The following is a 27,998-nucleotide window of genomic DNA, read 5'->3' on the forward strand; positions in this document are numbered from 1 at the left end:
AGCAATGCTCTTATACTCCTCCTCAATTGTTTGTCCAAGTTTCCACTTCTTATAAGCTTCCATTTTGTGTTTTAGTTTACTGAAGAGTTCCTGATGAGCCAAAACTTTTGTGTCTGCCCAAAATGTTTGAAGGGTTAAATGTGTTTGAACAGGTGTTTGAAAGACATTCTCTTTTAAAGGGTTTGCTGCTCTGGTTGCGCTATTGCCTGCAGAGCAGGGTGCAGAGGGACCGTCACTTCCATACTAGTAAGCTGGCACAGGCTGGATGCATTGTAGAGTGGTAGAGGACAAGAGTGAGTCAGTGCTTTATGTCAATAATATTTATGATATCTAGTACTTGGCCCTCCCTGCCCTACAAATAAACAGTGCTGAGCAACAAGACTGAGAGGAGAAGACGGAAATTCTGAGATGATGTTCTCTAATACTACCTGGGTCAGTATCTGAATTATCCAATTTGCATCTTGCCCTATCCTCGTTTACTAGTTGTGATTTACATCTGAGTCATTTTGCTGTGCTTTTCTAAAGTTTTGCTCTGCTGAGACCATGAAAACCCCAGGAGCACAAAACCAACCAGGTTTAGAATTACCCATCTCAGACAAACCCTGCTCCTGCCTTGTACTGCTGTGACAGCAGAAATATGGAGGCAAAGGAGAGCTTCCCTAGTCCTAGGTCATCTCTGCAACAACAGAGTAGGACTGCAGTCCTATGCTACTCTGAGCGCTAGACATGGGCCCATCTACTAAGTTGGTAATGCAGTATGGCCCCAAGAAAGGTGCTGTGCTAGTTGGAGGCATAGCCAAGTTCTTCCATCCTCCATGCATCTGCTGCCAGAGGTAGTTGGTTTTGCATGTAGGTAGATATCTTTCTCTTTGGGAACGGAAGAGATTTTATCCCCAGTAGAAAAGCTAAAGTTGCAGCATTTCCATGTTAAAATGAGCCTAGTCTCTGCCAATCCAGTGTTTCATGATCAAAGAAAAGGGACAATAATATCCTGTAAGCAACTTCAACAAGTCTTCTTTAGTTGGACCCCCCCCATTTTGAAATGAGAAGGGAGTTTTCCATCTTTTGCCTAAAGGACACACAACTCAAAACTGCCCCAATAATTACCTCCTTGTTGACAATTCTAGTAGACAGGGTAAAGATTCACTTGGTCAGTGAGACCAAACAGTCATTACTCTCTTAGAGATGGGCCATCCAGGTTACAAAAGATGTATATTAATGGCAATGTGGAGATGCTTGCATTGCAGTTACCCAAGACAGATTTCTCTGAACTCAATCTACTGCATCACTGAAAAAGATTAATGATAGGAGAGAAGGAGCTTTCCTAGTTTTTAGCTCCCTCATCATCTCTTTCATGACTATTGAACTGGTCGATTAGAGACCTACCCTAAGTAAATGGCCTCAAAGCTGCCTCTTCTGCCAGCATTTTCCAAGTGGATTGGATTCTCATGTTGGGTGCCTAGCTTGAGTCATTTCAGACCTTGTGTTGAGAGGAACAGAGCATTTCTGGTAATCAGGCTGAGATAGGGCACCTAAAAGAGGCTTCTTTTCAAAACAGTGGCCTCAGTAATTCCATTTGATCTTTGCCCTTCATTAATCTTATCTCCAAGGTCTTTTATTTTCTACAGTTAAGGATCATTCTTCCAAATCAAGAATTTTACATGAAATGTAATCCATTTTTTAGTTGAACAATCATATTTAGGTTTTAAAGTTTGCATAGCATTGAAAATGATTTAAAAACTATTTTAAGAGTCTGTTTCAGTTCTGCATGTCTGGCGTGAGTGATGTTCACCTTGACTCCTGAAGTATTGAACACTTCTGGAGAAAAAAAACACATTTGGTGTCCTTTTTTTTTTTTTTTTACTTTGGTTTTTACAAATTGGAGAAGGAATTTTCCTTGTTTTTCTCCATATGATATTCTGTTGACTTTCTTCAAAAAGGGCATGCCCTGTTTTCCTAGTATCTCTAGTTACTTACCTTTGCTTAATTACATGATTGTAATTTTTGTTTTTTAAAGAAAGAATTAAAATGTGCTCCTAAATCCTTTGACTGGGTAGGACTGAGGAGAACACTGTGGTCTAAAGCAGCCTTTTAAGAGTTAAAGATAAAGCTGCTTTCAATTAGCTACTGTGCTCCTGCCACTCACACAAACCTTCTGCAACTGAGCATGCTTTGCAGCCCCCTGTGCATATCCCTGAATCATTCTGGCAAGGGAAAGCACAGCCATAATCTTTTATTCAGACATAGCGCTCATTCTTCATTGGACTCTAAAGTGAACAGGGCTTGAAAATATTGTATTTCACAGGGGTGTTGTGAGGATTTATTAACTCATGGCTGCACAGGGCTTTGAACATGTAACAAGCTACTGTATGCAAATACCGAGTACTTTGAAATATTGTGCAGTGACTCCAGGCAGGTTTCACTGTACAGACCTAACCCCATTCCACTAGGGACCACTGATCATACAGAATCCACTCCCTACTGCCAAGTACCTCCTTACACGTGCTGAATGCAGGCACAGCACACCTTTATGTAGCTCACAGCTTGATCCGTAATACTTTCATGCAGTATCCAGGCAATATAATCTTTCTCACCATTCAGTGTAATCTGTCCTTTTCAGCTGCAAGGGAGGGTCAGTGTGAACACTTTGCAGATTATTATCAAGGTGAAAGATGGTAAATAGAACATTTTCACATGTGCCTTGGTTGTGTGTGGGGGAGGGGAGGTTCTGCTGCTAGTTAAACAGTGATATATGGTTTGACTAGAAATATGCCATTGAATTACAGTCTATCATGATCTATGAGAGAATCAGTTTTCCTGTGTGACACTTAAAATACGCCCACTCGTAACTTCTGCTTTGATCTCAGCATTACAACCCCTTTCCCTCCCTGATGTGCTGTTAACTCACTTTACTATAAAGATGTATTGCCAATGCTTTAACCCAGGGGTGGGCAATTATTTTGGGCAGAGGGCCACTTACTGAGTTTTGGCAACCCATCAAGGGCTGCTTGACAGGGGGCCAGGGGCAGATAAACATTAATTTTCTAAATTTTTTAGGGGCTCCGTGGGCTGGATAGGGTGGTCTGGCGGGCTGCATCCAGCCCACAGGCCACATTTTGCCCGCCCCTGCTTTAACCAGGACACTTATGGCTCGTAGCCTGTAAAACTGTGCATCCTTGCAGCCCCATCTGATCCTCACAGTCCCAGTCAAGATTCCCCACTTTTTCTAGTTCAGATCCCCGGCATCTTCAGATCTCATCCTCCACAGCTGCCACTCTTGCTCTCTTTACTTCTCTAAGGAAGCTGGGTAGTTTGTCCTCCTCACCACCCCGCAACTGCTCTTTTTCTTGCTTTCCTCTGCTCCGTGACTTACCCCTCATGGTTCCTCCAACTTTCAGAATCCTTCAAGGAGAAAGGTCTCTAATGTCGGGTTGGTTGCTTGCTCCAGAGATTCAACAATATCAGCAGCAGAGGTTCATTAGACCACTGTTGCTCTGCTCCCATGACCCACAGACAGGTACAAAAATACACGTCTCCACTGTATGTTCTGCTCCTATTGCTGCATTTTAGAGCACAGGGAAGGAAGGGGGAGCCATCAAAGCACCCAGAGAGGAAGGCCATCCAACAGCAGTGGCAGGAGAGGATGGTTCAGGGACAGGGTACCAGCAGCTTTCCCTGCTTTTTTCTTCCTTACCAATGGTCCTTGCAGCTCTGATCTTCCAATGGCTTGAATGAAGAGCAGAACAGAGAGAATAAAGGGAATTTTAACCAAGGTATCTTACCATCCCAATGTGGCATATCATTGCTGTACATTGTCTTGATGGTCCAATAAAGTACAGCTGTGGCCCTGTGTGAAAGTGGGATTTGGAGCACCATAAATGTGCAATCTCCCCAGCTGGAATTCCCTGCTCTGTGTGGTAACTATGTCAACAAGGCTGAATCCCATTTTATGAGAACAGGATTTCTGACTTCATGTCTGGGCTCTGCTGGGAATCTTGGAATTCTGCAGCAAAATGCCTGGCATCTGAGCTTGGGTCGGGGGGATCATAGCTACACAGCTATGGAAAAAGACCTCTCTCTGAGCTCTCTAGGAAGCCCCAATGTTCTGCAGAACATTACCTGATGCACAGTGCTTCAGTTAAAGGTTTTTCTGCAGTTCTATGTATGCTCTGATTTTTATCAGGGGACTCATATCCAAGTCCCTCTATGTGGCAACTTAAAACTCAGTGCACAAGTTCTTAGTGATATTTTAATGATTATTTCTTTTTGGTATTGTTGTACTTAAGGGGACCAAGCAGGGGCTGGACCTCCATTCTGCCTGGTGTTGTACACCATACATTACAAAAAGATGGTCCCTATCCTCATACACTTACATGTTAGATATTATTTTTCCTTCCCGTGAGCTATAATGAGGCTGTAGAAATGCTAGGTAAAGTGTTAACTGATTTCAGCCTTTCCTTTGCCACTGACTTGGAAGTGTGCCCAACTTCAAAGCAAGACATTTGATGTCATGTGATGTGCCATCTTGTGGATTTAAGGGCAAGGAGATGCTTAAGATTGCTTCACACTAAAGAATGGCTGTTATACAGAGGCTGTGATTTGTTTTAAAGCCCTATCATGAAAAAGTATTTTTTGGGGGAAATTTACGTACATATAATAGTTGAATAGATTATTTGGTTTGCTGGATAAATAAATATAACTGGGTTTAAAAATATTTCATAATCTGTGTTCCCTCAGCAGGCTGAGACTGCTTTACAAGACTAAAAGGTAAACTACAAGCTTCCAGAACTGCTGGCACAATTTGTGAGCTGAATAATCATTATTAGAGATTAGCCTAAGATGCAATTTTGTGTTTGGCTCAAACATTTATAGAGTTTAAGGATTTAATTTGGTTTCTTCCTTTTCACATTGTCACCATTTAGTCAACCAGGCAAACATCTCCAACACAATTTAATCATACCATTTTCAAGGCATGATCCTGCCCTTCTTATCTGGAACTCCTTGCGGCTGCAAGGACATTTTGACTGAGGGATTGGACTGAAGGTTTGCATTTTTCCTGGATTTTTTTAGAGCACTTACCACTGCTTTCTCTTAAATGCACATATTTAGAAAAAAGAAGTAGAACAGAATGCAAGATTTGGTAAGCCTCACGGGACTGCTGGTCTATCAGCTCTAACACCCTGCCTCCAAAGTGATCAGTGTGCAAGGTTGATTCTTCAGGGAAAGGCAGGATAATTAATCCCACAATGCACTTGAGTTTATGAACAACACTGCATGTGAAAATAGGGGAATTCTTCCCTTGTTCTTGTAGTGCTCAGTTTATGCCCTTAAACATGATAATTTATTATGCAAAGTTACACTTTGTTGTTATTGGCCATAACCTTTATCCAGCCCTATTTAAAAACCAAATACTGTATTTATTCTAAATAGCATCAGTGGTCTAACTTAACCGCATAAAAGCCAGATAATTCAGATTTAAGACTAAAACTCGTGGTTGATGCTATTGGATGAATTGTGCTCTTGGTTTCCGCAGTGCAATACCACTGAGTATATGGGATTAGTGTATCATTAATGAGAGCAGAACTTCACCATGAGTCTATCACTCAGAATAACAGGCAAAGCACTGATGTCATCTTTTAGTGTAGTGTGATCCAGAGCCTGCATCACTGTCATTGCATGACCTTGAGCAAGCCTGTCACTATTGTGTGCCTCAATTTCCCAGTCTGTAAAATGGAGACAGTGATTTAAAATAGGAAGTTAAAATTAGAACATTAGAATTCTAATAGAATTAGAAAAAGAACAACATTTTTTTCATTAGTATAGAAAATCACCCTAACGAACAGTCACAGGACACAACTTGTAATTTCAGGGCAGTGCCTGGGATTTCACTGAGAGCTTTTTTCTGAGGGATAGAGCAGGAAAATGATCAGAAAAATCCACGTAGTGGTCTTCCTGACACTGATTTTGGTGATCCATGAAGAAGATGGAGATATTTGGTGTATCTTTGCGTTGATTTTAGTAACTGTAGTATTTATTTCCAGTGACTAGACTGTGCTGTATAATTTCTGCAATAGTGCCTATTAGAGGTAGTTTTCAGGTAAGCCGTGGAGTTTGTTAATTTGATGAAGCATCTAACCGCTATGAAATGAAATATGTGATGAAATGGAAATTAGTCCTACCAGGTAGTGAGGTGGTGGCTGATATGTGCCCACTGGGCTCCTGGCTGGAGAGACATGGTAATGGCTAGTACATGCTGTTTACCTGTTCCAGCAGAAGCGCTAAGTTTAGAAAAAACACAGGCAAAATCTTGTCCCAAAAGGACAGCTTCATGATGGTGTGTCTAGTACAAAACAGTGTGCATGCCCAAGCAAAACCACCACAGGAAGAGGGTTGTTCATGTCTTTTATTGGAGCCACTGCGTAGCTGTGGGGCATTGGACAAGTCTTCCGGCTACTTTGACCTGGCCCATCGCAGGGACAGGCACACTCGGAGCCTGGAGAAAACAGCAGCCGGAGTGTGACCAAGAGGAAAATTCGTACTGCGGCCAAACCGTACAGGTGACAACACAGGGTGCTTTGCAGGATGGCTCTCTGGCCTGGGCGGCTGGGGCTGCTCCTGACCGGAAGGCAGCCCAGCAGCGGGCTGCTCTTTGGAGCGGGCAGTGGACTTGGTAGGAGGAGGCAGATCCTTCCTCAGGAGAGGAGTAACATCAGCCTTCAATGCCCGACCTCCAGCGTGCGCATGCAAGGCAGCCTGGCCCCAACCGGCCTCCTCCCTTCAGCTCCGCTACTCTGCAATGCCCTCTTCCCGTCTCCCACCTCCACCTTTGCAGCAGTAAAATGCAGCACTCGCACGGCGCATGCGCACAGCTCCCAGTCGGCTCCCCGGCCCGGCTATTTATAGCAAGTGACGTCACCTTGAAATAGAACGCGGGGGAGCAGCAGTGCCCCCCCCCGCTGGCTGGCCCGCGCCCCGCCCCTCCGTCCGCTGCACTCACACTGCGCAGGCGCGGGGGGGCGGGCGCAGCGTGGGGCTGCAGCCGGCAGGGAAGGTGCTGCACACTCTCCGCACACGCTGCCGAGGGACGCGAGCGCGCTGTCGCCGCCCGGCAACGTTCCCTGAGCGCGCGGCGCCAACGGTCGCCAACAGTCGCGGAGCCCGCGAGGCAGCGCCCCCCCTCCCCCCATCGCTCGGCCCGGCCCGGCCCGGCCGCCACCACTGACGCCGCCATGGGGGACCGCGAGCAGCTGCTGCAGCGCGCCCGCCTGGCCGAGCAGGCGGAGAGATACGACGACATGGCCTCGGCCATGAAGGCGGTGAGTGGGGCCGGGAGGCGGGGCTGGGGCCCCCCGTCCGGCCCGGCCCTGCTCTGCTTCGCGCCGCGTCCGCTGCCAGGACCTTCCCGCGCGCCGCCGGGGAAGCCCGGCCTCGACCTTGGTGGGGGTGGGGGGTGCTGGGGAGCCCCCGGCGGGCGGGTCTCCTCCTTTCTTGATGCTGCGCCGCCGAGGCAGGAGGTGCGGCCGGCCGGCCGGCCTTCCCTCCCTCAACATGGCAGCGCTCCGGGACCGGGCAGCCGCCGCGGATCCGCCTCTTCCCTCCTCTCCGTAGCCCGACGTCAGTCTCGTGCGGTCCTGTCCGCGGCCTGGGCGGCGGCGGATCTCGGACAGCAGCGGAGCTCGTGCATCGCGTGTCGCGGCTGTAGCGCAGCGTGCAATAAAATGGCAGAGCGCCCAAACCTCCCGTGTGCTCACCTCTTCTTCCTCGCCGGCCTGATCGCACAGCAGGGCTCTCTTCTTCTCTTCCTCTTATTTTTAAGGAACTTTAGCGACCTCATTACATCAGGTTTACACCTGCAGTGAAAGGCTCCCCCCATCAAAATGACACCCCCGCCCTTGCTTGTGGGTAGTGCAGTATAAATAACTGTTTCCTTCACAAAGGAGGTCATGTTATAGCAGAAGACAACCCAGTCAGGACCAGCTGGTTTTAAATTTGGTCTCAGTTGATTACAATCCAAAACAACAACAAAAAAGTCTTTTTTTCTTTTTTTTTTTTTGATTGTGGCTTCTGTGGCCACCTTTATAGGTAGCTTTCATGTGTAGCCCAGCCTGCCCTGGAGCTCATCTCCTCCCTGATCAAAAGCACGTTTAGCTCTCTCTGCAGTACAGTGAGCAGTTACACAGGATGTGAGAGAGCGTAGTAGTGACACACCCAGATTTGCTATTGGAAGCAAGTCTAGGCCATTTCAGAAATGGCTTTAATTACAGGTGAGATGTTCCATTCTCGAACAAGCCAAAAGGCAAGTTCTTGTGAAGTCTAGTGGTGATCTGGGAAAGTTGCCATGATTAAATCTGAGAAATGTATGTAGCCTAATGTCTATAGGTGGAGGGAAGAGGCAGCCGCTTTCAAAGGAAAGCTTGAAAATGGGAAACAAAAACAATAAACTGACTATCCTTCAGGAAATCCTACAAATAAAATGTAGTTGGTTAAATGTGTTTTTTTTTCCCTGATAATCCCTTTTAAACTGAAAATATTTTTATATTGTGTCTTGCTTCAAAATCGCTCTTTGTCTGATTTGTTTCCTTTACAAATACTGTATAGATGGCAATGGTTTCCTTTTACTTTAGAACTCTGAAATCAAGTACTTGCTTCAATGGAACATGCTAATTGATTCATTCTTTAATGGGTCTCCTCTTCAAGGGTTGAATTTGAAACAAAATGAATAGGGTGATCGAAGAGTGTTTCTCTTATTTAAGCTGATGAAGTGACTGCAGTTTCTTGTATGCATGCAGTTCATGCAGTAAAATCTGGGTAAGTTTTCATTCCAAGGAAACAGCAAATAATGGTCTAGTGGTGAATTTATCAGAAGCTGACTGTCCATAATTTTCAACTCAATTGTCTTATGTATTTCAGTGGATTTTGTGAGAGGAAGTGAAGGAAGGTTTAAAACTTGTACAAATCATTGCATTATGTGGACACTTAAATTTCTGTACACCTAACATTTCCTCTAATTGCTGTGCGAACAATTGTTTAGAAAAAACACCATCTTTGTGTTGGGGGGTGGGAAATGGGAGGGCCACTAGGTAGTGGACATATTTAAAGGAGGAAATATTTCTTCTGTAATATAGAGTAGGCAGTACTTGGTATGAAGTATTAATTTAAATGTATTTTCCAACTGTAAAAGGTTGTGGCTTAAAGCATAGTAAAACTATGGTATGGTTCAGGGAATGCCAAGCTAACCTATTCCTTCAAGTATTGCAGGATTTTGTAGGGTTTAAAGAAAATTGTAATTGTTAATTTCAGTTTTGAGTGAAGATCAAGAAACCTGCCACTATATACTCTGGCAAGCAGCATTTCTGACTATTACCCATACCATGTGAAATAAAAAAGCTGCAACCTAAAGATATATCTATGAGAAGTGCAAGCAAATGTTCTACTGTGGTAAAATGGCATTCCTCCAAGGGGTGTGGCATCTTCTTTGCCCTAAACCCTGCTCTGGGACTTCAGCCAATTGAGATAATATTACATTTTGTACCAGAGTTCAGTTTTGAAATTCTCAAATTTTATTCTTTGATCAACAGCCGTTGGGGGGGAGACCAAGGGAATACATGACAGTATGCTTCCCATGCAGGTACTGCACTTCACACTTTTGTCTGAAAAATGCTCTATGCATATAAAGATTCAGGGCTACATTAAGCACGTCCTTTATCTAGATTATTTTTGCGAATTAATTAAACTATTGGGTGTAATTGGAAAAAGCAGTCAAATTATGCATACCAGATTACAAAATGCATCGATTCTTTGCATTAGTGCAGTACGGGTGCACCTTTTTAAATATATTTAGGGTTCTCACTTCAAAGTTTCTTCTATCTTTGAATGCCCCAAACTTATTTTAATCTACTATATGTGCAGTGTTCTACCCCTTGGTTCTGTTTTCTTTCCAGTACTGGTGTCCCTTTGTGGTACTGAGGTATGCATGTATCTTTGGAGGAGTGAGCAAGGGTATGCCTTGGAGAGTGCTTCATGCTGGTTTGATGCTAAGCATTTTTCACTGTTCAGTTAAATTCAGTAACTGTTACTTTACTTAACCTGGGATGAACGTGAGCAACCCTAAGTCATTCCTAAGTTACTTGCCCTCATGTCAGGATTTCTAGGGTCACAGGCCCTCTGGTTCTTAATATTCCAATCTACCAGTGGAGTTTTGTTTTTTTTTAACTGTCCTTCAAGGTATAGAGCAGGGGTGGGGAGGGAACTGTTGAGAAGTATTGGAGGACTGTCAGCAACCTCTGTTCTCTCCACAAAGTCACCCTTACTAGGATGAATGAAAAGAGTTATACTCTTCTTGCTGGGCCAGCAAACCTGGGTTGAAAGTACCTCTGGACTTGGATGAGAGTTCTATATGTGGGTGGGATATGTATTAGTGTCTAAGTGTCTAAGTTAACACTGCAGTGAAGACTTCCCTCAGTGGCTTTATCATATTCTTTATCATATTAGTGCTGTTCCTTTTCACAGTAGTAATGAAAGAGCTGATGCTGAGGACCATCAGGTTGGGGGTAAGTTTACTCAGTGAAAAGCCTCAGTTAAGGGATGGCTATGGGTAAAATAGAGAAAGGGAAGGGGGCTGACTTTCTGCTTCTGAGTCAGTGTTTTTTACCTCCTTAAGGAGGTGGGGAGACTCCTTAAGAGGAAGATTTTGGTTGTGTTAAAGTACAATATGCCCTTGTATTCTGTATTGTCCACCTTCCTTGAAAGTCACTTGCTTTCTGTTGCTGTACCCACAGTCTCTCCTAATACAGCTGAGTTGCTTATACATACATGTGTGCAGGCCCAAGGGTCTCTGCTCATTGCTTAAGAACTAAATAAAAAATGTATGCAACTTGTTACTATGAAAGTCCTGTTAGACACCCACCTATATGAAACTTCTTGTAGCTTTCAAACTGAGTTAGAAAACTGGGTGGGAGTACCAAAATCCTTAGCTTACTACATTGAACAGCCTCTTGTGGGCAGAAGCTGCTGGTAGTTTGAGGGTCTCAGATTCTTCTTTCTCAGTGTTAGACATGTCTGAAGATGAAAAGCTGAGGTGAAGGTGGGGGTTCACTTGACCCAGGTTGCTAATGATGTAAATCAGATCTTCATAAAATCTGTGCAACTCTAAATGTGTGTGCTTATTACAATCTTACAGTTAGCTAAAGCATTGTCCAAATGGCTGTGGGGTCCAATTTGCGTATACTGATAAATACGAACCAATACTCTAAAAAGAACTTGTTATACTAAAAAAAAATAAGAATTAAAAAAAAAAATCTGATTATGACCATTATTGGGATTATTTATGTCCAAGAATGGTATTAATTTTTGGACTTGTAGATACTCCGGGGGAAAAAAACGTTCTCATGATGAGAGAAAAATGGTGGTGTCATAGTTAACTGATAGGCATCAGTAAAATAGGCTTAGTAGAGAATGAGTCACTTCTATCTGTTAATCAGGTTTAGTTTTATTGGTACCTTGAATGTTCTTGTTTTTCTTGCTATCTATAGTCTGGGGCAGATGACACTGGAATTTCTGATGTTAGAAAGAAGTAGAGTAAATTTTACTTTGGGAAAACATTTTTAGAGGTGCCTTAGACTACAAGAAGCAAAAAAAGCACAATTGTTTTTTAATGTCTTCTCAGGAAGTCAGGGCTTGGCTTCCTTCAAATAAGTGCCAATTTTCCTTTGTTGCACTGCCTTTGCATAGCCTCAGTGTGGGAGTTGCATACTTTGCCACATGACTTCCATAGTGTGGCAAGGACAATGTATTCTTAGAACAAATGGTATTAAAGAAGCCCTGTTTCTTTCATGCTGTCTTTGGATGTGGATAGTCTGGTTAGGTACCACTATGTTGCCATACTACCTTTTTCAAGAAAAAGATCTGTGAAAGGAAAAATAAGAACAGTCTTCAGACTTTCTCTGGCCATCTCTTAGGGCAAGGGTGGCCAATCTGTAGCATGAATGTCACAAGTGGCATGGGAGGCTTCTGCAAGACAGAGGAGGGAGGGAGTAGAAAGCAGAGTAGCAGGTGAGGAAGGGAAAAGGGATTGGCGTAGCACTTGGCACAGGTGTAGGCTTAATTTGTGGCATGCTTGCCAAAAAGGTTGGCTCCCATTATTTCAGGATGCGATACAAAGATACAAGGACTGCTTGTCTCTGTTTGATCTGCTTTAAGTAATGGAAAATAATTGGATATACATGAGGATTCTTTCAGTCCTCTGAACAGCGTCTGCCTATCTACTTCCAGAAATAGTTTGATAGATGTTCAGAGAATGATGACAGCAGCTTATGTGAATATCAGTGGAATCTGGCAGGCTCTCCTATTCAGTTGGATAAATAATTGTGAGAAAAACTTGAGAGTCTGAGTGTGTCATCAGTCTGCATGGCGACATTCAGTTCTGTTTTTAATCAAATACATAAATTATTAGTGATGGAATTCTAGGTGTTGTTCATGCAAGTGACTCTAGGAAAGAGGATGCACCTTTCTCTTTCATGTACTATGTGCTCCCTTTATCTGTGTACTTGAGACTTGCTGATTAAATTGTATTGCACTTTTAAGTGTCATTGTGGAACTTTGTGATGCAGAATATGGTGACTCACTAACTGCCACCGATTGGGGGAGTGCTTAGTTCTATGTTCTTGTGATTGCCCAGGCTGCCATTTTCTTGGCAGGTATTATTCAGACATTAGGGCTGGAAGGGACCTTGTGAGATCATCGGGTCCAGCCCCCTGCCCAAGGGGTAAGAAGTCAGTTAGGGTCAAAGGATTCCAGCAAGATAGACATTCAAATGTTTCTTGAAGGTGTCCAGAGTAGGTGCTTGCATTACCTCTGTAGGGGAGTCTATTCCAGGCCTTGGTGACTCTGACAGTGAAGAAGTTTTTCCGTATGTCCAGTCTAAAACAGTCTTGCAGGAGTTTGTGACAGTTGGTCCTTGTTTTCCCTTGGGATGCAGTGGTTAACAAGTGGAACCCAGATCCTGATCCCACACCCCTTATGTACTTGTAGGTTGCCACCAAGTCACCCCTGAGCCTACAGTTCTCCAGGCTGGAGTCCCATGGCCCTCAGCCTGTCTTCATAAGGCTTGCTCTCTTGCCCTCTGATCATGCTCATGGCTCTCCTCTGGACTCTCTCAAGATCTTCCACATCCTTTCTGAATTGCAGAGTCCATAATTGTATGCAGTATTCCAGCTGTGGCCTCACCAACGCCCAGTAGAGCGGGAGGATGACTTCCTGAGTCTTGCTTGAGATGCATCGGTAGATGCATGCCAGAGTTTTTTATTTGCTTTGCTGACTGCGGTATTGTTTTGGTGGTTCATGTTCATCTTGTCATCAGTCATGACCCCCGAGTATCTCTTGGCTGTGGTGCTAGTGAGTGTGGCACTGCCAAGCCTATAAGTGTGATGTGGCCCCCCCAACCGCCCTCCGAGGTAGAGCACCTTGCATTTCTCTGTATTGAAGGCCATCAGGTTTTCATCTGCCCACCTTGTAAGCCTGTTGAAGTTGGCCTGGATCACCAGCCTGTCCTCTAGCGTGGGCACTCTTCCCCATAGTTTGTTGTCTGCGAACGTAGCCAGTCACTTCTGACACCAGAGCCCAGATCATTTATAAAGACATTGAAGAGTACAGGTCCGAGAATGGAGCCTTGGGGGACACCACTGGTCACTGAAGGCCATGTTGATTTGGTTCTGTCAACTACCACTCTCTCTGGGTCCAACCTTAGAGCCAGTCCCCAGCCAGAGGTGATTGGTAGGGGGTGCACGTGCCCCCCTGATGGGGCTGGTGTCCCCCCCCCCCCCGACAGGCTGGTGGTTTCTGCGGGTGCCCCCCCAGATTCAGGAGGCACCAGTCACTCATCCCCAGCCATCAGACTGTAGGGTAGTCGAGGCTGCAGTTCCCCAATTTTTCTGTGGCATCATGGGACACCTGGTCAAAGGCTATTTAAAATTTTAAATATATGATATTAACTTCTTCCCCTTTGTCTAGGTGATGCATCATCTGGTCATAAAAGGAAATGTGATTGGTCAGGCAAGACTTGCCTGCAACAAACCCATGCTGGCTATCCCTCAGAAAGTTGCTTTCTGTTAGCCTGTTGAAAATGTTCCCTTTGGTAATTTTTTCCAAGATCTTTCCAGGGACTGAGGTCAAACTGATTTGCCTGTAGTTCTCTGGATCTTCCTTCCTTTCTTGAAGATAGGCACCACATTGTCCCTCTTCAAATCACCAGGTACTTCACCTGAGCACCACAAGTTCTCAAATATCCTTGCCAGTGGCCATGCTATGATGTCTGCCAGTTCCTTTAGCATTCCTGGGTGCAGTCTGTCCAGACCAGCTCATTTGTGGGTGTCCAGCTTCTCAAGGTGTTCCTTCACAAGATCTACACCAGTGGTGGGTTTTCACCCTGGTCATCCTGCATCTCATCAAGCAGGGTGGTCCTTTTGGGCTGGTGAAAGACTGACACAGTAATCTTTAAGCAGGCAGGCTTTTTCCTGGGTGTCAGTTGTCAGCTGCCTCATTTGGGTTAGCAGGGGTCTAGTGATGCCCTTGTTTCTTTGTTTTTTGATGACCCACATATCTAAAGAAGGAGCTTTTGTCCTTGATTCGTGTAAATGGAGTTCAGTAGGGACGTGCAAAACAAGCTGTATTCGATTTGGATTTGGCCTGAACTGGGGACAGTGATTTGATTTGGATCACTATCCCGATTTTGATTCAGCCAAATCTGAGTCTTAAGATTCAATGCTGATTCAGAGAATCAGGGGCTGTTGGAGCATCTCAGAGGAGAGCATCCGTGGGAGCACTGTCGCATGGAGTGTGAGGAGCCCCTTCACCATGTTCCCCTTGTATTCTAACCCAGAGTGTCTCTGGTTGTCCTCCTTGGGTGCCAATCTCCATTTGTAGGGAAGTGTATTGCTCCTTCACATAGAAAGCTACATCCCCCGTCCCCCCCGCACCTTTTTCAGCATGATCTCTCCTATATAGATCATAGCTATCTATACCCATGGTCCAGTCATAGGAGGAGTCCCACCAGGTCTCCATTATCCCAATGAGATCGTAGTCGTTTCTGTTTAGAAGGAGGATTAGTTCCTCCTGTTTATTCCCCAAGCTCCTGGCATTTGTATACAGGCAAGCAGGTTGGAGGCCCTAGACTTCCTTACACATCCTTCATTGTGTTGTATTTGCTTTTATAAAATTCTGTAGCTTGGAACCTGGCTGTGGAGACCGGTTTTGCATCAGTTAAACTGTGAGACTTTATTGCTAATAGTGGTTGTAGGTAGGTCTACTGTATTCTAAATTTGTAACTATAGCTTGTGTAGATGTATGAAAGCTGGAAACCAATGGCAGTGTATTTATCATGATATGCTTCAGCTGCCAAGTGTTTGCTCAGGATCTTGTGTGAACTTGTATGACCTTTAGTCAAAGCTGGATTACTGCAGGTACACTGCTGTTGGCACCCATGCTTGGTTGGTTAGGTCTGCAGGAGCTGCAGTTTGATCTTTAGATCTCTTTAAAGATTGATATCTCTAGAATAGGATGTTAGGTGATGATTTTCTCAGAGGTCTTTAGGCTCTGCAGGTTGGTTCTTCTGTGGTCTGACAAAGCCAGTTTTGTTGAACTTCAGGGACTGATGCAAATACTGCGTTTACTTAGTTTTTGCTTATAAGGAGGAGGATAGATGTATGATTGGAGGCTGTCTTGTGACGGGGGGAAAAAAGGGGAAGGCTTTGAGTCTTGTGGGGTTTTTTGTTTGTTAGTTTGTTTTTGTTTTTTTGTCAAATGGGGTTGTAATTATGGACAAACTTGCAGTCTAGTACTTGGATTTTATGGCATTTTTTCAAGGTGACTATAAAATAAATCCAAAGAGTTAAAATAGATTGGAAGAAATATTTTGGAATCTTTGTAGGTGGTTTGCATTACCATAAGATGGCAGTCTCTGGAATATGAGCTGCACTGAGCATATGTTGGGAAAATGCACTGATTGAAACCTACTATAAGGCTAGGTTAGTGCAGCCAGTCTGAATAAGTTTGTTCCCATTGTGCTCAAACACCAACTCTCTTTCAAGTCACAGTAAACCATTACATCAAATGCATTTCAAGTTCTCTTCACTCCTACATCTGAGCAATACCTCTTTTTCTCCATTACCAATTATTCCTATTTCTTCATGAGCCCTGGATATCTGGCAAACATCACCAAACTTCTATGTAGCTGAGACTGTCACCCCCTCTCTGTCTGCTGCATGTGATTAGCATGGCCTTGCCCTCTATGGGGTGGAGATGGAACAAGCAGCCCTGTGCTTCATATGCATATATGTTTTTGGAGGGTTCCAGGACTCATGACAAGAACAACTGATTCCGCTTGCAAGTGAGGGACTAATTAGCATGTGGATTTTGGAGTGGGGAGGGTATCTGGAGTACACACAGATACTGAGCAATGCTGTGGGTTACCATGCCTTTACATGCTGTTGACTCTGTTGGGGCCCAGTCCGATGAACTATACATGATACGTCATGAACCTTTTGGCTCTGGACTAATATCATACACAGTTTGTACTAAGTATAACTAGTGTAGCTTGCTGCACAGGTTTGTTGCCCAGGCAGGGGTCATTTTAGAATGGAATTGTGTAGTAGTGGGTGCAGACCTGTCCAATGCACTGCAGACAGCACACCCCATGAGACTATTATAGCCTCCCAGTGGGAGGATCTTGGCTACATATCTACTTTATGGAAATGGGGGGACTTTTCCCCAGCTTGCTCCTATGTTTGGCTATGGGCAAGTGAGACTTGGGGGCATCCGAACTACAAGACCTCTGAGCGTGAGCCTGCATGTAGGATGGATTTGGGAGTATCTGAAGCCCCAGGCTGAAAAGTCTGGGATGGAGGATACTTACCAGTGGTAGCGCCACATGAATTTGAACTATTGAGTTCTGCTGAGTCGATAGGATTTGGAACTGATTTGGTCAGGTAGGAGCTCCCATAGTGAAGCTGTGCATGTGGACTTGCTGGTGAATCAGAGTTGTGGCAAACCTATGTAGCAGGAACCAGGCCTAACTACACTAACCTCAAAAATTATATACCAGGCTGTCATACTAAGTGGCAGACTCCCATAAACTGCAGTCTAAAAATCTCCCTCTGTCTATCGCCTAACATTTAACAGGAGAAGAAAATTGTTGAGTCATATGTTGCAAGGTACAAGATGTTTCTTATTGTAGTGGTGCTTGGGACTCTGTACACACCCAAAACAAAAGGACAGCGCCTTCCAAATATAGTGCTGCAGCCCTATTTTCAAAAGCGCAGTCTGAAAGGTAACACCATAACAGGTGGCCAGTGATTACGGTCAAGTGGTAGAGTGCAGTGATTGTCAACCTGTCTTGTTTTTACTGTTTAAATACATACATTTTCAATTTGAAGTAAGGACAAAGGGAAAGAGAGAAACTGAGGGCAAGGAAAGTAAGAAAAAATGGAGGTAAAGAGTAAAAAGTATGGATGTGAAAGGTTACAGTAGTTATAGACATCCTATACAACCCTTAACCTTGAATTGTAAAGCATTTCCTAATTAACCAACCTAACAGCTGCCAATCTGAATATTGCTGCCCAAATGAGACTCATCTCTTACTTATCCAAGTATCTCACAACTTCAGTACTCTTTAATTGTATGTGTAGACATTCTCTCAATACCTCAACAATAACAGACCTAGAGATTTACTGTAATCAAGCTTATTGCTGTGGAATACTATAATGTTATCAATATCATTGAGGTCAAGAGCATAGTGAGATTACAAAAAGGATTAGACACTTAAAACTCTAGATGTTACCTATATTGAATGAGAGAATTTTTTAAGGAATATAAGCCCTCATGATACCTTGCATAATCCAGTCACTAAGAGAGCATGTAATAAATCTTTTGAGGTCATGGGGTTAGAAGGGACCTAAGGAGTCATGGAATCGCAGAAAATTAGGGTTGGAAGGGACTGCAGAAGGTCAAAGCCCCTGCTCAAAGCAGGACCATCCCCAACTAGATCATCCCAGCTGAGGCTTTGCCTAGCTGGGTCTTAACCTTCAAGGACAGATATTCTGCAGCAGGGGTGGGCAATTATTTTGGGCAGAGGGCCACTTACTGACTTTTGGCAAGCTATTGAGGGCCACATGACAAGCAGCCCAGGCCAGATATAAATACTACTTTTCTAAATTTTTTTAGCAGCCCTGCAGGCCACATAGAATGGCCTGGCGGGCTGCATCCAGCCCCCAGGCCGCATTTTGCCCACCCCTGTTCTACAGCCTCTCTGGGTAGCTTGTTCCAGTGTTTTACTACCCTCCTTGTGAGAGTTTTTTCCCCAATATCTAACTTCTCTTGTTGCAAACTGCACCCATTGCTCCTTGTTCTGTTCTGCCACCAGAGAACAGTCTAACTTCATCTTTTGTCACTACCCTTCAGGTAACTGAAAGCTGTTCATAGATTCATAGATGCTAGGACCTCAACAGATCATTGAGTCTGACCCCTCTGCCTAGGCAGAAAAGAGCACTGGGGTCAGCCTATCCAGCCTTCTCTTAAAGACCCCCAAGGTAGGGGACACCACCACCTCCCTTGGAAGCCCATTCCACATTTTGGCCACCCTTACTGTGAAGAAGGTTTTCCTGATATCTAGCCTAAATTTGCTCTGTCAGTTTGTGACCATTGTTCCTTGTTACCCCAAGAGGCACCCTGGTGAACAGAGCATCTCCGATCCCTTGCTGCATCCCCCTAATTAATTTGTAGGCAGCCACAAGATCATCTCTCAGCCTTCTCTTGTGGAGGCTGAAGAGGTCTAGGTCCCTCAGTCTCTCCTCATAGGTCTTGTCCTGTAAGCCCCTAACCATACGAGTGGCCTCCTCTGGACCCTCTCGAGTCTATCAACATCCTTCTTGAAGTATGGCACCCAAACCTGGACGCAATACTCCAACTGCGGTCTGACCAATGCCGCATAGAGGGGAAGTATCACCTCCTTGGATCTATTTGTCATGCACCTCCTGATGCATGATAAAGTGTGGTTAGCTTTGCTGATCATTTCATCACACTGGTGACTCATGTTCATCTTGGAGTCCACTATGACTCTGAGATCCCTTTCCACTTCTGTGCTGCTGAGAGGGTCACTTCCCAGCCAGTAGCTGTGCTGGATATTTTTGTGCCCTAGGTGCACCACTCTGCACTTGTCCTTGTTATGCTGCATCCTGTTGTGTACTGCCCACTTTTTTAACCTGTCCAAGGTTTGCCTGCAATCGTTCCCTACCCTCTGAAGCGTGCACTTCAACCCACAATTTAGTATTGTCCACAAACTTGGGCAGAGTACACTTCACACCCACATCCAAGTCACTGATGAAGATATTGAAGAGTGTACAGGTCTAAGGACCAAACCCTGTGGGACTCCACTATCCACCTCCTTTACAGGTCGATGCCAACCTGTCTACTACCATTTTCTGGGTGCGACTGCTAAGCCAATTTGCCACCCACCAGACCATGTAAACATCTATGCCACAGTCTCTTAATTTATTTATGAGACTAGAATGAGATACCGTATCAAAGGCCTTGCTAAAATCCAAGAAAATGACATTCACCTCTACTCCTGCAGCTAAGCATTTTGTGACCCTGTCATAAAATGAAACCAGATTGGTCAGGCATGATCTACTTGCTACAAATCTGTGATGGTTTCCCTGCTGCATTATTTTTCCTGCTGGACTCTCACAAATATGATCCTTTATAACCTTTTCAAAGACCTTTCCAAGAATGGAGGTGAGACTTGACTGGCCTATAATTACTTGGATCTTCCTTTCTCCCCTTCTTGAAAATAGGGACCACATTGGCCCTTTTCCAGTCCTCTGTGACCTGACCCAAGTGCTCAAACAACTGTCCATGCCAGCAGTTCTGCTATGACACAGGCCAATTCCTTCAGTACCCTCAGATGCACCTCATCCAGGCCTGCTGACTGGAACCTATCCAGTTCATCCAAGTGACTGCACCAATTCACCGTTGATAGTTGGTAGGCTGGTATCTCTCTGCCCATCTAAGAACCCAGTAGGAGACTTATTTTGAGCCCTGTTCAGGAACACTGAGGCAAACAACTCGTTCATGAGCTCAGCCTTGTCCCCCCTCTCTGTCACTAATTGCTCCTCCTTGTTTAGTAGGAGTTGTATGCTGCCCTGCACCTTCCTTTTGTTCCCACATACCTAAAAAAAGGACTTTTTTTTTGTCTTTAATTTGTGTTGCTAGCCTCAGCTCTGTAGTTGCTTTGGCCTTTCTAATTGTCTCCCTGCAAGTGCGGGCAAAGTAGGTATGTTTCTCCTTGGTAGCTTCCCCCTGCTTCCACCACCTATATGCCTTATTTTCTTCCCTTATGCTCCCCTGGATTTCCCTGTTTAGCCAAGGAAGGTTTTTTGGCTCTTTTCCCCTTTTTCCCTCGTACTGGGATAGTCTCCCTCTGTGCCTGAAGGATCGCTTCCTTTAGGAACGACCACCCTTCCTGGACTCGCATCTCGCCTGTACTCTTCTGCAGTGCGTTGTTGACTAGACTCCTAAGCACACTGCAGTTAGCCTTCCTAAAGTCTAGCACTTCCACCCTATGCTGTATGGTGAATTTGATTGGTGGTCACTGTCCCCAAGGTGACCACGAATCTGCAGTTCCCCTATCAAGTCCTCCCCCGTAGCCAACACCATGTCCAGTAAGGCATTCCCCCTAGAGGCACTATATACCTCCTGTATTAAGTGAAGGTCCTGCATGCAGATTAAGAACCTATGTGAACAGTTGGATTTGGCAGACTGCTTCTCCCAGCATATGTCAGGGTAGTTTAGGTCCCCCATGACAACCACATCCCTAGATAGTACAGCCTCTGAGAACTACCTCAAGAATTCCAAGTTTAGCTTTTCCTCTTGGTGTGGTGGTCTCCTGCTTGTTCTCCATGCTCCTAGCATTAGTATAGAGACACTTCAGCTCTCTGAATGGTGCCTTTGGTGCCCCTCCCCACATTCTGATGCCCAAAGGGCCCCTTGGTAGTTACGTGGAGTATACTGCTGCATGCCTCGCAGTTTGTAAGTTCTAGACTCCATCTCCTGCCGCCCTGTCATACTTAGTTTAAAGCCCAATGTAGAAGGTCAGCCAACTTGTAACAAAAGAGACTCTTATCTTTTGTGGAGAGATGAAGTCCTTTGCGTCCCAGGAGGACCCTCATATGGACATGTGGATCGTGGTCCAGGAAGCCAAAACCTGCATGATGGCACCAACTTCAGAGCTGTGGGTTGACTTTCCTGATGCAGGTGATGTGATGCCTACTGCGACTGCTGACTGGGGGGATTGATGAGAAGACCACCTCTGCTCCCCATCTTCCTAAGCCTGGTTCCCAGAGCCCTGTAGTCACTTACGATATGGGCTGGACTACTCCTGCTGCATAATTTGTTCCCCATGGATGAGGACCATAGGATAGTTGTTGGAGGGCCGGATGGGGTCAGGAATTCTCGCTGTGACGTCCCTGATCCTGACTCTGGGGAGGCAGCAGACCGTACGTGCCATGGGATCCAGATGACAGATGGGTCCCTCGGTTCCTCTCAGCGAGGAGCTGCCCACAATGATGGCGCAGTGTCACTTCTGCTTACCTGGCCAGCCCTCAGCTCGCTCAGTGATGGTGGCAGGCCCCTCCAGTGCACTTCCCCCACCGCACACCCCTCCAGTGCAGCCAGGGCCTCATTTGTTCCCCAACTGCACCAGAGGAGCTGTCTTTGGGGTGAGAGGTCTGACCCCTGAGAGATGACCATTCTCCACTCACCAGCATCTGCTTCAGGGCATTCCCTCGCACCTTCTCTGCCAGGAATCTTGTCCTGCAGAGAATGAAAATAGCCATTAGTCTCTTCAATTGCCCTGATCCCCTGCAGCCTGCTTACCTCTGCCTGGAGTTCCCTCACCTGCTCCTCCTGGGCCTCAATCTGGACACATGGGACAGGCAACCCCTGGCCCCCACACTATTCCCAGGCCTCAGAGGTCCCGCCAGGCAACTCCCACAGGCCAGGGCACTGCTGACCCATCCAAGGGACCTGTCTAGGTGGAGGCCTCACAGGAGCTCTCGGCCAGAGGCGGCAGCAGCAGGGCAGGGGCCCTGGCTGCGCTCCATGTCGCCACCCCGCTAGTAGCCCCCTCCTCATTCGTTTACCTGAAGCCCCTGCCAGAAGCTCCTGTGTACTCCTGCCCATGAACTACTCCCCTGTTGGCAGTCCCTGTTTGCTGGCTTCCCGGTCACCTGGGGAGTCTCCTTTTATACCCTTCTGGGCCTGGGCTGACTCAAGCCCAGGCAGCAATCGCACAGTCATTGTTATTAAATCCCCTCTTAGTCTTCTCCAGACTAAATAAGCCCCGTTCCCCCAGCCTCTCTTCAGAAGCCCCAGCCCCCTAACTGTTTTTGTTGCCCTCTGCTGGACTCTCTTCCATTTTCTGTGTGTGTGTGGGGAAACAACACCAGTATTCCAGATGTGGCTTTACCAGTGCAAAATACAGGGGAATAATCACTTCCCTCAATTTCCTGGCAACACTTCTAATGGAGCCCAATATGCTGTTAGCCGCCTTTGCAAAAAGGGCACATGTAGTCTCTCTATGAGTACAGAATACATTATTTCCGTGTGATCCCCTTCAAGTACCTGTCTTGCTTATTTGAAAACCATAAATGAAGATTACACCATTTCCCTGGGCAGAGCTTGTTTTGTTGTCCTACTGTTTTGATAGTAACTTTTTTTTTCCTGCCATCTAATCTAAATTTGCATTTCAAGAAATCATTCAGCAAAACTATGGAAGATCAAATACAAACTTTCCTATGTTATATCTGGTAAAAATTCAGTAAAAAATAGTCTCTCATATAGATTGCCTCAAAGTGATCACGCGCAGTCTTTGGAACTTAGTCCCCAGGCTGTAGGATCAATGTATTCTGGGGGAAAAAAGGTATGGAGGCTAGGCTTTAAGAAAATAACTATATGAAGGTGGCTGTTATTACTGTCTATTGATACTGGATAACAGTTCTTTCAGTGGCTGTTCTAATTTGTAATGAGATACTCTTCTTGAAATATTCATTGGTTAATGAGATTGTCTGGAAATGGCAGAATTATTGAAATCTCAAGCATTTATTTGTAACATTTAACTTCCCAATGTCAATATGCCTCTATTGTGTAAATATAAATCTTGTGTTTAATGGTTATAAAATCAATTTAACTAGACTAGGATGGGGGGTCAGGCCAGTATTTTCATGGTTGCCGTAAGATTTTCACAGTGCCATTAGTAAATAGGAATGTGAAAGGTTAAAGAATTAATCGTTTAACCAATGAGTGCGATGATAACCAGTTAGCTTACTGGTTATCCTTTAGCTTGGGGCTGGTGCTGTCTGGCAGGGAAGGGAAGCTGCAGTGTCCAAACAGGAATCGGGCAGCAGGGTAGGGAAGAATGAGGGGGGAAGAGGGCAGGGGAGACTAGTACCCATAGCCTAAAAGGAAAATAGGAGCAATTGGCTGCTCATTCACAGATGCTCCCTCCCTCCCTCCCAGCACAAGGCTTCAGGCTGTGTTGTCTGGCTGGGCTTTCTTCCTCCCCCCAGTCAAAGGGCCTGGGCAGCAGCTGTGTCTGAGCTGCTGTCAGTTAATGGTTTAACCGGTATAGTCATAGGAGGTTAAACAAATATTTCTTTTAAACAATATTTACATCCCAATTAGTAAATTATACTTAATATGGTAAACAAGATAAGCTGGTAATACAGTGCATGCATTAACCAAGAAACCCACCCATTTCAGGATCTCCATTTGATAACTTTGCTAAACTAGAAATAGTTCTAAATTTATCTGTGGGGCCTATAGAAATATTCATAGATTGTAAGCCTGGGAGGGGTCTTAGAAGATCGTTGAGTCCAGCTTCCTGCACCGAGCAGGAAAGGTAACTGGGGGTCAAGTGACCCCAGCAAGGTGACTGTCTAGTCTCCTCTTGAAGATTTCCAGGGTAGGTGATTGCACCACCTCTGGAGGGAGCTTATTTCACAGTCTGGACACCCTGACTGAAGAAGTTTTTTCTAATGTTGAGCCTGAATCGGTCTTCCAGGAGTTTGTGGCCATTACTCCTTATTTTTCCCTGCGGATGATGCCCTGGTGAACAATTACTCTCTGAGCCATTGATTTAATCCCCTAGTGTAGTGGTAAGCTGCTACCAGGTCCCCTCTCAGCCTTCTTTTCCTCAGGCTGAGGAGTCCCAGATCCCTCAGCCTTTCCTCATATGGCTTGCTTCTTAAGACTGATCATATGAGTGGCTCTTCTTTGGACTCTCTCGAGCTTGTCTACGTCCTAGTTAAAGTGTAGTGCCCAAACTGTACAGTACTCCAGCTGTGGCCTCACCAGTGCTGAGTAGAGCAGAAGAATCCCCTCCCTGGTTTTGCTGGAGATGCATTGATTGATGCATGCAAGAGTATTATCTGCCCTACTGGCTACAGCATCACACTACCAGCTCCTATTCATACTGTGGTCTATTACCCCCAGATCCCTTTCATTCGTGGCGCTAGTCAGTTTGGTGCTGCCAAGTCTGTAGGTGTGTTGGGGGTTGCTTGTCCCAAGGTGGAGCACTTTATATTTCTCGACGTTGAACACAACATCTCAACACAAAGTTAAAATGAAGAGAAGAAAATCAAATGTTTTCTAAGCATTCATTATTCAAAGATAATACATTTGCTATAAGACAGGCCCTATGAGGCGTGACTGAGGGACCTGAACCTGTTCACTCTCAGCAAGAGGAGGCTGAGGGGGGACCTGGTGGCTGCCTACAAACTCATCGGGGAGATCAACAGCAAATAGGTAGAGTCCCATTCTCCCCAGCACCACCTGGGGTGACAAGGAACAATGGTAATAAGCTGATGGAGAACAGGTTTAGGTTAGAGATCAGAAGCCAATATTTTACGGTTAGGGTGGCCAAAGGCCAAAATTTGGAACCAACTTCCCAGGGAAGTTGTCCTCACCCCTACCTTGGGCAAATTCAAGCGGAGGTTAGATGATCACTGGTCTGGGGTCTTGTGAACCCAGCATTCACTCCTGCCTGTGGCAGGGAGTCAGGCTAGATGATCTGTTCAGGTCCCTCCTAACCCTAGCTACTATGAAACTGTAAGACATGCAATATTATAGCAATGTGTATTTTAATACTTTATACTCCATGGGGAAGCTTTGGTTGCTTAAGCTTTCCAATTTACTCTGTGGAAATTGAAATTTCTTGCCTAGCTTCAGATCTCAAGTTGCTGCCCCTTGTTTTCCATGGGAAACAAATCTAATTGTAGATTGCAAATATTGTTCCCTAGGCAGCTGAAAAACCTGCTGTAGAGCAGAGGTTCTTAGTCTTTTAGAGTCAGGGCACCCTCTGTAACTTTTGTGAATTAAGTGGCACCCCATTAAAAAAAAATATGGTATCTGTTACAGTACTTACTTCCTTGCAGGGGAGCAGCTGGGCAGGGAGAGCCTGAGCCTTCCTTTATCTGCCTTTCCCTTTATGTATCACTTATCTTTTCACACTTTCTGGTGCAAAAAGTGCACTGGCATTCTGAAAACTGTGTAGATCTTGCAGCACCCCAAGGTGCACTGGCATTCTGGATGAGAATCGCTGCTGTAGAGCATTATGGCCTGTTTGTCATGTGGAATCTGAGCATACTGACTGCAGCACACTCAGTTCTGCTGAAGGTACTGGGTGTAGAAGAATGATAGGGACAGTGAGGTAGAGTCCAATACTGTTTTGCCCTTTCTAATACTAAACTGCTTGGCCATCAGACACCTTTGAATTCAACTAGATAAGTGTGACCCTCTAAGACTTGGCTGTTCTTCCTCATGAATGGTTCTCCATTTCCCCAGTTTAGTAAATGCTGCTCAGTGGTTATGCTTAGTAAAAGTTCTGTGAAATACTTAAAAGTATAATAGAAATGTTCACAATTGGCATAGTGTTGCTATGATACCACAAGAAATAACATGCAGATTTCTCATGTTCTTAAATTGGTCTTGCATTCGGGACTTCTGTTCTGATACCACAAATCAGTTCCTATCCAGAAGGATTTTTTTCTCTTACAATTTAATTTGGTGTGATGGAAATAATGAGGATTGTATTTCCCTGTTTTTTCAAATCCAAGTTAAGTTAATCTTTGTGTATGTTTGCAGGTGACTGAGTTGAATGAGCCCCTCTCAAATGAAGACAGAAACCTGTTATCTGTGGCCTACAAGAATGTGGTTGGTGCTAGACGATCTTCCTGGCGTGTTATCAGTAGCATAGAGCAGAAAACAATGGCAGATGGAAATGAAAAGAAGCTAGAAAAGGTTAAAGCATACCGGGAGAAGATTGAAAAGGAGCTGGAGACCGTCTGTAATGATGTTTTGGCCCTCTTAGATAAGTACTTAATTAAGAACTGCAATGACTTTCAGTATGAGAGCAAGGTCTTTTATCTGAAAATGAAAGGAGATTACTACCGCTACTTGGCAGAAGTGGCTGCTGGTGAGAAGAAGAACAGTGTTGTGGAGGCTTCAGAGGCTGCTTATAAAGAGGCTTTTGAAATCAGCAAGGAGCATATGCAGCCCACTCACCCAATTAGGCTTGGGTTAGCACTCAACTTCTCAGTGTTCTACTATGAAATCCAGAATGCCCCTGAGCAGGCCTGCCTTTTAGCCAAACAAGCCTTTGATGATGCCATAGCAGAGCTGGACACACTAAATGAGGATTCCTATAAGGACTCCACTCTTATCATGCAGTTACTTCGAGACAACCTCACTCTGTGGACAAGCGACCAGCAAGATGAAGAAGCAGGAGAGGGCAATAACTGAAGAGCTTTCATCCCTGCTCTCTGTCATCTACTTGAGCATCCCCATCATCACCATCACCAATATTTCCATGCCACAGTCACACTAAATATTTAGAGCTAAGCATATCTGTATTGTCAGCACAGCTGTTGAGATCTGCTCTCTACTTTATGAGGAAGCAGTTTCAGACAAGTCTTCATGGGCACTGCTGGATTGATTGATTTTTATCAGCCCCATTTATCATAGTTGCACTTAAATAGTGCAGAAAGGTGCAGATTAAATGAGGCATTTTAGTTTGCCTGTTGATTATAAAATATGGGCAAGAATTATGGAAAGTGATAGTAAATCAGAAATCTAACCTTAATTTTTCCATTTAAAACAAGCTGATAGTGTTTTGTTAAGCAGTTCATCTTGTGCATGCACAGTAAGTTATCCACCCCCTAAATACCTTCAGCCAATGAAAACAGTTAAGCTGATGTGAAGTGACAACTCAATCCTATTCATCAGTTTACAATAAACTGTTTAAAATGTGAGGTTTCAGTAGCAACTTGTTTTTTGCCTCTAATTTATGTGCACAGACTTTCTTTTAATGCAATGCATCTACTTAAAATTTTGATACCTGTAACTTTTTTTTGCAGTTGTTTTAAAGAATCATGATTTTTATTTGTAAACTCCTTGGCTGTTTAGTTGTCTTCTTTGTATTCTGAGAGCGCCATATCAATGTTAGCCCATGTTAAGATGGATGACTATGAGATGCCAGACATTCTAAATTAAATGTTTTGGAACTAAATGAATAAAATAAAATGCTGCTTTGGGGATATTATCTCTACATAAGCTATCCTGTCTTCTTTTAAAAAGAACCAGAGACTTAGTGCTGCATAACATGTCTTATTTAAACAAATCAAAGGTTTAAAATTGTCCTGATACACTAAAGATAATGTACAGATCCCGTCTTACGTACTTTATGGCGGTCACCTATATGTGAGGGAGGCAGCCAATTGTATACTCAGTAAAGCAGCTTCAAAATGCAACTGTAATTCAGTGCTATTAGTGGTTATGAAGTTCTAAAGAGCATTGCTTGTTGATACTTGTTAGTTGATTCTGTTAATAAAGACTTCTAGATCTCTTTCCTGAGAGCTTATTCATGCACAGTTCACAAATTCTGATTTTAATTCCCT

General features: G+C 44.6%; 1 protein-coding gene across 1 annotated transcript; it reads left to right on the forward strand.

Moving 5' to 3' along the window:
- The first annotated feature begins 7,003 nt into the window (after positions 1-7,003).
- Positions 7,004-27,929, forward strand: YWHAH (tyrosine 3-monooxygenase/tryptophan 5-monooxygenase activation protein eta). Its single transcript, XM_090062624.1, has 2 exons — positions 7,004-7,316; positions 26,188-27,929. Exons 1-2 carry the CDS (start codon positions 7,230-7,232, stop codon positions 26,842-26,844), a joined length of 744 nt encoding a protein of 247 aa, XP_089918750.1. The 5' UTR covers positions 7,004-7,229; the 3' UTR covers positions 26,845-27,929.
- The last annotated feature ends 69 nt before the right edge of the window (positions 27,930-27,998 follow it).

This window comes from Crocodylus siamensis, chromosome 9 (genome assembly GCF_052110815.1).
Source record: "Crocodylus siamensis isolate JL-2025a chromosome 9, ASM5211081v1, whole genome shotgun sequence".
Taxonomy (NCBI): Eukaryota; Metazoa; Chordata; order Crocodylia; family Crocodylidae; genus Crocodylus; species Crocodylus siamensis.